This window comes from Centroberyx affinis, unplaced genomic scaffold (genome assembly GCF_046629955.1).
Source record: "Centroberyx affinis isolate AG114_WGS23_722 - 3 ecotype Tasmania unplaced genomic scaffold, CSIRO-AGI_Caff_v1 ptg000299l_1, whole genome shotgun sequence".
In the NCBI taxonomy this organism is placed as follows: Eukaryota; Metazoa; Chordata; class Actinopteri; order Beryciformes; family Berycidae; genus Centroberyx; species Centroberyx affinis.
Genome location: NW_027278977.1, coordinates 370,001 through 381,225, shown reverse-complemented (window position 1 = coordinate 381,225; position 11,225 = coordinate 370,001). Strand labels below are relative to the sequence as shown.

Here is an 11,225-nt window from a genome sequence, read left to right as displayed (position 1 = left end):
TTTATTGAGTCTAATGCTGCATAATGCCTCTGAATTTCTACACTCTCCTAACCGTCCTGTTCTAATGCCTTGAAACTTTTACACTGTTTTTATACTCACCCATTGCTCTTTCTCCCTCTTTACAGCTCAGAACTGCAGTTACACACTACACAATCCCAATGGGACGATAGAGAGCCCCGGCTACCCTTATGGGTACCCCAACTATGCCAACTGTACATGGGTGATCGTGGCGGCAGAACACAACCGAATACAGCTGGTGTTTCAAGGCTTCGCCCTGGAAGAGGACTTTGATATCTTGTCTGTGTACGATGGGCCGCCCAGCCCCGGGAACCTGCGGACAAGGTAAAGATGTATATCTTATAGGTTTTTTTGTGTTATTGCTGCTTTTGATTGAAAACATCATAACTTAAATTTTCATGATGTCCAGGGTTTTACTTGACTTGAATGGCCATCAAAACTCTTTCAAAACCCTATATTGTAAAAAATGAAGTCAACAATTTGTAATTTAAAGGCTGTTTTTCCAATTCCAAGTTGATGGCTGTTGAGGGATGTTTTTTTCTGGTTTTCAATGCTTAAGATGAGGTTTCCTTTCATCATGGATTAAAATAAAAGTTCACACTAAATTGCATAGATAAAAGTCTTCTGATGATGTTGGACAGTTTTGTTCTCCCTTCTATAGATAAACAGACTGGAAAAGAGCCAAGACTATAATCAGTGATGTCTTCATGAGATACTTTCTGGAGTGGATCCACTGACAGTTAACATGAGACTGGCTTTGGGCACACTGTGACAATATCCAAGGTCATTCACTGTGGGCACATTTTGTGCTTCAGAGCTACTAACAAAATGAAATGAAACTCACTTGGGTGTAAAAGCTCAAACAAACAATCCTGTGAGTCAACAAACTCAGTCTACCGTACAACCGCCAATTGAACAGCGTCAGAAAATGTTGCCTTATAACATGGCAAACTTGAATATTGGCTCTCCTGTTGTGTCATTTGGAAAGAGTTGTTCATGTTCACAAATTTTCAGCTGTCCAAGATCATAGAAATAAACACTTTTTTAGGCTGAATTTCCATTTGAAAACCTAAACCTAGTCCTGTATTCTATTCATATTCACTGCAGTTCTGATATATCACCACAAAGCTGCATTGTTGCTGATGACATCTTGTACATTTATGCATATTAGGAAATGATACTGTGTAGTTTCATGTTCAGACCTTTTGGCATCACATACCATCACACAGGCTAGCTACATTAGTGACAATTTCAAAATGCCTGATCAGATATAGCTACACTAAAGCCGCTATTGCTGTTGGCTTAAGAAATGAGCCTCTGCTGTTTGAGGCCTGGCAAATTGTTAAATGCATATGGCGTGCACGCATCAGAAGACAGATGAGAGAAATATTCTTCAGGGCTTTTTGTTATTGACACTGTTTTGAGTCTCTGTCGGCCTCTCTTTCTTCCCCCGTCGATATCTCTTTCCTCCGCCTTCCCTCGCCTTCCCTCGCCTTCCCTCGTCCTCCCCCTCTCTCCCCGTTCCTCTCATTCTGTGCCAGTGGCGCCCTAGCCGCATCTCCCCGCAGAAAGGGAATGAAAAAGAGAGGAAAATCCATTATGGATCGGTGTTGTGCCGCTCTCCTAACCCTTTCTCCTGCTTGGACCTGTGGGCTCTGTTGTATATTGATGCTCCAGCGGGACGGGGGAAGCGTTCCACTCTCTCCGTCTAAACGCTTTGAAAATAACAAGTGCGGGAGATAAAGAGAATTTTAAAAAAAAATGAAAGACAGAAGGAGAGAGAAAAGGGGTGAGGGATAGAGAGAGAAAAGGGAGTGAGAGAGAGCAAAGAAAGATAGGGGGCCGTTCAAGTTTTGTGGGGAACACAAAGCCTCTGTAGATTTTGTTTGTGTTTGTTTGTGTTTGTGTTTGACCAGAGTTCCTTGCTTTTCAAAGGAGGCATTTTGTAAAAGTGAGACTTCTAGTTTTCATCTATCTTTGAACAGGAAAATGCTGGGAATAAGCTAGAAGTAGCTCTCGCTTCAATGAACAACACTGTCAGAACACGCATGTATACATTTACACTTACACACTTAGGTGCACACACACTCTTATACGACACAAGTGCATTCAGGCACACACACAAAGATGCATGTTTGATAATTCAGCCCTCCCTTTGCTCTCATCTCCCGCTCGTGTCAAAAGTAATTTTCTCTCCATCTCTCTCTCGTCCCTCTTCCTTCAATTTTGCTCTCACCCCCCTCATTTCCTCCTCACCTAGTTTTTTAATATCTTATCTTTTTCTGCCTCTTCTCCATTTTGTGTCCTCTATGCTGTTTTGCTGAATCTGATCAATCTTTTATGTATGCCACGCTATAGGCTATATAGTTATTGGAATATTTCCTTTAATCTCAAATAGTCATCAAAAGGGAATATTTTACTATTTTTGCCTTATTTCATCACAGGAAAGTACCAGACGTGATTCAAATGATTACCTTTGATTTGTCTTTCAAATGAGTCACTTTTCTTTTAGTGTTGCTTATTTATTCATTCATGTATGCATTGCTGTCATAGTAGGGCAACATAATCATCCTTATCAGTAGAATGTTTGCTTGCAAATCAGTTGTGCTATGTAAATGTTGTCTGTAGGTATCTGTGCTTGGGTTCATAAGTATGTGCGCATCACTGTGTGTGTGTGTGTGTGTGTGTGTGTGTGTGTGTGTGTATATTCTGTAGGTGAGCTTGTGTGTCTACTCCGACAGCAGTTGCTTTATGAGTCACAGTAAGCTGCAGGAGGCAGATTCACTCCTTAGGAAATGCATATGAGTCAGTCTGTCGCTGCAGCATATCATTAAACCTGACGATCCCAACTGACATCGGAAAGGAGCTGGGAAGATTCTACTCAATTCAATTCTATTCAGTCTAAAAGAGTATGCAGTGAAATGTGCTAGTTTGTAAACACAAGCTGACAGTGGTATTTAATTGCTGCTAATGGAAGAGCAATAACTTCCAGAGATTGCGCAGTGATTAAGTGGTTAAGAGCTCTGCCTCTGGAACCGCTTGTAGGGAAGCTACTTTGAAAGTCTAGTTTTACAAGCTACCAGTTACTTCACATTGGGAGAAGTCGAACTAAAGCAAAACTACTCTCAAGAGAAATATGGGTGTTGATTTAAGTTACTTAGAAAAAAGTAGTTAAAAACTGCTTTGTAAAAACGTATATCTACATCTGCGATATAGTACAACATCAAAATACCACTGATTAGAATGTCAACAAAAATTTTATTTGAAATAAAGTTCAGGGAATGTTTACTGCGTTTCTATTGGCAACACTCTGAAAGCTGCCTGCCAGAAACTAGAGGCTGGGCATAAACACAAACTAAATAACCCTATCTGGATTCATCACAGGAAGGTGCACAAGGAATGTTAAAATGTAAAATTCAAATTAAGACATACAATGTTCTTTATAACATCTGACTTGTGCCACATTGGCAATTAAAGTTGTAAATAAACAATACAAAAAAATAAAGTTTTTTTTTACAGCCAAAATGGTTGGAAATTGCAGTCATTAACTCCACTTCAGAATGACATTGAACAGTTAAAACACAAATCTTAATTCAGTTCAGCTACCACCAAGCTACTGCAAAACATTGTTAAATTACTAGATAGATTAAATTGTTGTAAAACTACTCTCCAAACACTCATAGCCCTGCTGTTCTGGGTTCAAATCCCACCAGAACCTGTGGTACGGTGGCCTAGTGGTCAGAGAGACTGTCCCATAACCAAAGGTCCCGGTTTCACTCCCATGCAACAACAAATGTGGCCTTGAGCAACACACTGAACCCACCTGCTCACTCATTGCAAGTCACTCTGAATAAGAGGATAATTGTCTACATTGCTCAAACAATGTTTTTTTCGCCTTTGAGTAGAATTCTACAGCCATTCCAAATTAGTTAAAGCAACGGTGTCACATTTTACCTTGTAACTGCCAATCTGAGCACACTGTGAGCACATTTCAGCAGAGGGAGAACCTACTCAGGTGTGTGAAGGCATCTCTCTCCACACGCCTTCCTCTCAGTGAAGGAAGTGATGGAGTGATGGAACGGAGGAGGAGAGAGACTTAAGGCCTGGCAGTCTGGCGGGGGCGGGGAAGTGAGGGAGGGGAGGAGGTGTGGAAGGGACAGATTTTCAGCCTGCGGGCTAGATAAGACCTAAATAAGGAGCACTGGAGCATGGTGTTGGGAGTGGCATTAACACCACACTCACTCCTCAGTGCTGGGAGGATAGGGTGTCACAGTGTGAGAGGGAAAGAGAGAGAGAGAGAGACTTTGTGTGCACAGTCTGTATGCTTACAAAGGGGGAACTAGGCTAGTGTGGAGCCCATCCCAGAAAGCTGATTTCAGTGTCAACAATATAAAGGTTTATGGGATTCAGATAAAATGAATAACACCACACACACAAGCCTGCACACACGCACAGACACAGTCTGCATGCAGTGGGCACTGGATGTTGGAGAACCATTATCCCCTGTCATTTTTTAGCTGTATAAAGCTGCAGAGATGTTTATGCTCTTTTGGGAAGCTGTTGAGAGCCTGCATATACTGTATGTGATATGTGTGCGTTTGGTTGTATATGCATGAGTGAGAGTAAGAGAGCATTATTTACATACCTATATATTGCTTCTGCGCTTAGTTCAAAGCTTTGATTTGTGCTAAATAAATCTACAATCTAAAAACAGACTATGAAAACACATTGCAGTACTATTTTTAAACGGCTAAGAACTGCTAGAGATGGCTGCATATCATTTAAGATTTAAGATCATTTAGCATTTAGCTTTAGAGCTGCTACACATTCTGATTTCTTATCACTTTTGAGATAGTGCTAGTCGCCTGCTATCACTAGCATGGAGTGCCCAAAACTTGTATTACTTTAATCTCATATCTTCTCTCCCATGCGGTGTCGTTCCCACCATTTGGTGTGTGTGTGTTTGTGTGTGCAGTCATAAGTGTGAATGTGTACTGTGTCACTCAATGAGTCAAGCTTGTGTCTGCGGGTCAGGGTGAGGGCTGGTGACAGCACAACAGCGCTGCCTGGCTGAACGCTGCCATGGCAATAAGTCTTTCTCAATGAAGGCCTTGGTCATCAATCTCTCCCAGTACATACTCTGGGTAATGACTACAGTACATGCAGGCTGTGGTGCTCACGTGTTGGACGTGTGTGGGCAGGAACATAATCTTTTCTCTGTTGATACTGCGCTACACGTGCCTTCATGTTAACATGCTGTGTAACACTGGAGATAGGAGTACATATCAAAGTGAGGAGGAGGTGTGTGCGATTGTGTGTGTGCGTGTGTGTGTGTGTGTGTGTGATATTAATACTAGAAATATGGCTTTGCCTTTACACAGTTTTATTTACTTTGGTGGACATGATTGAGTCCCTTATTCATCAGCATGCACACACACACATTCTCATAAACACATCTGCACACATGCACGTGCACAGACACACGTAGACACACACACACACACACACATACATGCCTGCACATAGAGGTTTTCACACACACACAACCCAAACTCGTGCACACAAACACGACGCGCAGACACACACACATACACACCCCTTGGATTTATAGTTCCTTTGAGTCTGGGCTGTTAATGGAGAGACTGCCACTTATCAGCGCCAGCTTTAACGACAGACTGCTAAAAACAGGAGGAAGAGTGATAGTTTGTTTTTCATCATCTCGCACTGGGAAAAAGTGAAACGATGCTGAGATTTATGGTATCTGCTCACCTGTGAGGCAGAATTATTAGACCCTGTAAACCCAGATTAGAGAAATAATCAACTAGATGGCTGTGAATTTATATCCTACATCCTGTGTATCAGTCATTGTACGTATTGCTATTGACACTTTCCAATCCCCAGGCCTATCAATGTTCTCAACGGGATACACACGCAACTTAAGCAATGACAACAAAGATGATCTAATATACACTCTTAAAAAAAGTGTTTTCAGCACTTCTGTGTGTCTAGATTGGTACTACACGCATTTGCGTTAAAGGAATATACAACATTTTTAGGAGATTGGCCTGTTGGTCAGTAACCCATTAAGTGATAATAGACACCAAAATCATTCATTAGTCCATGGTAGAACACTGGCTTTGGTGCCCCTATGCTAACATTTAAGTATACACTATGCACTGACAAGTCTGGCAGTGTGTTGAGTGATTGTAGGAGACATTATCTTGAAAGTAAGAAATTAAAACTTGTAGCAGCTCTGAAGCTAAATGGTAATTTTAAATGGTTTGAGGCGAAGTCTGGCAGTTTTGTATAAGAGATTGGTAAAATTTACAAGAATTGGCATAAAAATAACATACTGTTCTGATCTACCCCTGACTACTTGTTTTGTTTCTATATAAGTGAATGTGGTTAGCTACTTGTTAGTATCGGAGACCTTGTACAGCTAAAAATCACCACGCAGCGGATGAATACATGGTTGTTCACCTGAAGTAGTTCCAAAAATAAAATAAACTCGTCTACATCAGCTATATTGAGTTAATGATATATTTCAATTTTAAACTTTATGAATCTTCAAGCCATATAATAAAAACTAGTAACAGCTTTTTATTTCTAAAAGGTCAGTCTTCTGATTACTACCGTGCGCAAAAACTTAACGAGCGCAGCTTTCTCCAATTCAGTGGCTGATTTATTAACACCACTTATGCAAATCAATTCAGTCGCAATTTTCCAATTAGAATACCCAAGGCACAATTGAAGTACTGAGTGCGCACATCTACCAGGTGAAACATGTATGGCAAGCCGTTTTAACATTGTGCAGAGGAAAGAGCAGACTGTGACTCCCCACTGCAGCTGAGCCAGAGGCCAGGAGATGAAAGGCTGACACAAGTTTTGTCAATGCGGATATTGCATGACTTCTTTTGGTGCAAGGTTCCAGTTCATTTTGTATTTTATCAAGCAGTGATAAAATAAAATCAAGATTATTATTATTAATGATAATGAATGTGACTTGGCAACCGGTAATTCCTTGGTGTAATCCTTCATACCAACATATGCTAATAATAACATATGTGTTATTGCCATGCATGTTGTTATTCACATATGTTGTAACACAAATATGTGGTTGTCCCATGTTGAAAAAGATACATCCAATTTGTATGTTACTCACACTCTTAGACAATTATTTACATATAATATCTGTATTGCGCCATGCAGACATGGCTCAATACAGATATATGCCCGAACAAAAAAACCTTCCAAATTTAAAGTAAACAAAAGCCCCAGAAGGAGAGCATGTACATGCACATGAGAGGATTGATTCTCATTGGTGGTAGCTATAATCTTCCTAATGACAGGTAATGGGATGCCGGAGCACAGACGCTCTCCTTGTGCGCCATTTGTTTTCTGGCTTAGGCATATCCCTGGCATATTTTCTCAGCCTGTGTTGATTTTGCTGTTTTTTTTTCATCAGTGTTTCTGCAGTCATGTTTCTGTTTCTTGATTTCACCCTTTCCTTTTGTTTTCGCTCGTTCGTCCCTGGGAGGCACACAGAGCGCAGCAGTCTAATTAGTTATCGGAACACCTTGTGAAATGTGATAATGGATAAAGCCTACATATTGTGCACACACACACACACACATGCGCACACATGCACACACACACACACTAGCTGTGCTGTGTCAAAAGGATTTGCCTGCCATGTAATTAGACACTTGTTGCAGGTGACCAGCTGCACCATGGCCTCCTGCCTATTTCATTGTTTGGAAGCGGAGGATTCACCATACTCTGCCATAGATACACTGCATTTCATTGATTCCAACCCAATTGATATAAATCAGTATAGAAACTACATACAGTGATGCTGATCAATAACGCAACTACAATAGGGCAGAATACTCCAGTCTCTATATTAAAGATAACCCAAGAAAGACCAAGGCAGATCATTAACAGATAGAGAGGGCATTATTGATGGGATCTACAGGCAGAGAGCGAGAGAGAGTCGAGAACACTGAGAGAAGAGGAATGGCATATGAGTAAATCAGTGTTTGCGATGGCCAGCAGCTAATTCGAGATCAGTAACAGTGCTGTTCTTACATTCCACCACCTCCACTCTCTACCCCCCGCCCCCGCCTGTCCTCCTCCTCGCCTCTCTTTTCCCTCGCTGTCTCCTTCCCTCCGCTGCTCTTTGATCATCCTTGCCATGGGAATGAAAGAAGAGCGACGGGCAGAAAGTAAATAGCATTGGTTCGGCGCTCCATCGGTCACCGTGTCCCCGGTAGCCCTGCTGGCTAATCAGATCTTCTGGCCAACCCTGTTTTAGAGTTTATTAGTGCCATCCCTCTGCAGAGCGGGGGAGAAAAGGAGGATCACAGAGAGAGAGACAGAGAGAGAGACAGAGATGCAAATGATGAAATTTGGACTGCTGGCTCAGAGCGTCATGGGACGCCTTTTGAAGGAACCTCACAGGCTCCGACTTGCACACACATACATGCAAATATGCTCCCTATCCATGGACTAATCATTTGAATAATTAATGTGAAGGTCTGGAGGCCTTACAGTAGGAGAGGGAGAGGGAGGGAGGGAGAGAGAGAGAGAGAGCTGGCTTCATTAGTGAAAGAGGGATTGGGTGTGTGCGCATGTGAAGGGGCAAAGAGGTTGGATTGGGATAAATAGCATATCCTTTTAATCTGACTAAGATGCTGGGAAAGGCAACACGGCACTCAGCCGTTTCCAAAGTGTACATTAGGTTTGTTTTCCCACTTACATTTCCATCATGCCACAGCCCTCGCGTCGCTGCACTTAACCAACCCTATTTGTTGTGCATCAAAAAAAACTGATGCTTGTAAGGCTGACTCATCAACACACAATTTTACCTTCTTTGTGTTATCTAACCTTTTGCATAGCCGAACCTTTACACTATTACTACTACTACTACTACTACTACTACTACTACTACTACTACTACTACTTACGGAAGAGGATTAGGGCCACATGTGAAAAATGTATTCGAGTTCTGAGTTTAAAGTCAGAATTCTGAGTTTAAAGTCAGAATTCTGAGATTAAAGTCAGAATTCTGAGAATAAAGTCAGAATTCTGAGATTAAAGTCAGAATTCTGACTTTATTCTCAGAATTCTGACTTTAAACTCAGAACTCAAATAAATGTTTCACATGTGGCCCTAATCCTCTTCCATAACTACTACTACTTATTTTAAGTAGCACTTTTTAAAAACAATTTGCAAAGCTCTTTAACATGATAAAATAAATAAAAACAAGAAGGCACCACATGATAAATAGATAAGAACTGAGAGTAAAAACAGTGTAATAGAAGATATAGAATAAAAGACACTGCATAAACATAACCTTAAGCAATGTTATGGACAAAACTTTAAATCTGAAAATGTATGTGGTCATTCTTGTAGGTATTCTTGTTTTCCTTCCCTTTTCACATTTCACATTTCAGTTTGCTCCCAGATTGTTTTCAAATGAGCTGTGTAGCTAGTTGTCATGATTATGATCTCACAGGAGTATTTTCGTGATGTCAGCATGTTTTCTGCTCATTATTGCCATTAACTCACACAGAATCCGTGCTAGTTTATGGTTCAAATGGAAATGAAATAACGCCTGTGGTTGTTGGCTCTGACTTTCCCAGCATACAGTATTAGTGCTGTCCTATGATTATCCCTCTGTCTCTCTTTGAGTCTCTCCGTTTCCCCTCTTGATCATTTACTACATCCTTGTGTGTTATAATTGGCCTAGCCACTCAACCAGACTCACACACACACACACACACATGCACAGGCGAGTAAACAACAGCATATCTTATGGCTACCACTTAGCTTAGTCACTTTGCTAGGGGCAAGAGTGGCACGACATTGAATTAGTTTTATTTTATCCCTAATTGTTTCTCTGCCCGAGGATTATTGTAAAGCGATTTGTGCGGAGCAGGGGGAAAAAAAAACACAGCGGGCGTGTGAGCGTCACCTTGTTTCATTTGTCAGCCTTGATTTGTTTGCTGTAAGTGTAATTGACTTATCTCTACGCAAAGCGGGAACAAATGAACAAAGAAAGCAATTCTCTACTTTTTTTTTTTCTTAATGCGTCACCTCTGCCTGTCACAAGCTTTGTGCTATTCATTTTATGTTTCTATATTGAAACGCTTTCCAATTATAAACCTGTTCATGACGTAAATCATGTTTCTAAACTCAGACAGACAGCATATCAGAGTCTGCAATGTTGATTTTTTTCCCCTCACATTTCTGTGTGTGTGTGTGTATTTGTGTTTGCATTATGAAGATGCAGCAAGGAACATTGAACATTTAGTCTTGCACTTATGTGTGTAATTCTGCACTTACCTGCCACATATACAAAACCTTGTACAAGCTGAGTTGTACGTTCCACTGTGTTGCTTCAGAGGTGTTTATGTTGCTGAACAAATGCAGATAGCATCAGGGGAAAGTAATGCACTGTTAATGGAGTGCAGATAGCCTGAAGATAAACCAATTCCATCACTCAGTCACTCACTCACTGACCAGCAGACACTCCAGGGGAAGCTAGGCCATGTGTCTGTGTTTGTGTGTGTGTTAATAACCCTTCATAACCCTACGGTAAGGTATAATCAAAGATTCTGATATAATGTATGACCATGGAACACTCATATCTGGTAAGCCGGTGCCATTGGTACGGTGTCTCATAACGCCTCCACACATAGACGCACACACACACACACACACACACACACACAGAAATCCATTAATCTAGCTGGTGATGAGTTTTAGCTATTCTGTACAGCAAATGACAACTAATCAGTCCTGTGTTGCCACCCGTGCCTTTTTATGGCCCAAAATGAACAGGGCTGATGAGTAAGACATTCTATCACTGTTCTGACACTGTAAATTATTCACTTGTTTTCATCATCGGATTTCTCTCTCCCTCCCTCCCTCTTCTCCCCACAAGATCATTTTTTCCATTATTTAATTATTTTTGCTTTCTACCTCAGTTCAGTTTTCATATTTTGCCTGTTTTTGCACCCCCCCCCCCCACAGACACACACATTATTTTTTTTTTAGCTGTTGCTGCTGTTCTCTAGAGTACTTCATCTATTCACCTCTTCCCAAGTCGCTGTTAATACTTTCTCCTCCCACTCCTATCTTCATCCTCCTCTCACCTTCCCTTCCACTGCCTTATCTCTCTATATCAGCCTCTCTCTCTGTCT

General features: G+C 41.1%; 1 protein-coding gene across 1 annotated transcript in view; it reads left to right on the top strand.

Moving 5' to 3' along the window:
• Positions 1-125: 125 nt before the first annotated feature.
• The window catches only part of csmd2 (CUB and Sushi multiple domains 2), a gene marked incomplete at its 5' end in the record, with an annotated part of 223,670 nt that continues 212,570 nt past the window's right edge, over positions 126-11,225 (top strand). Inside the window, one exon of the mRNA XM_071515056.1 lies at positions 126-342. Coding sequence (XP_071371157.1) covers positions 126-342 — 217 coding nt within the window. The remainder of the gene's footprint in view (positions 343-11,225) is intronic.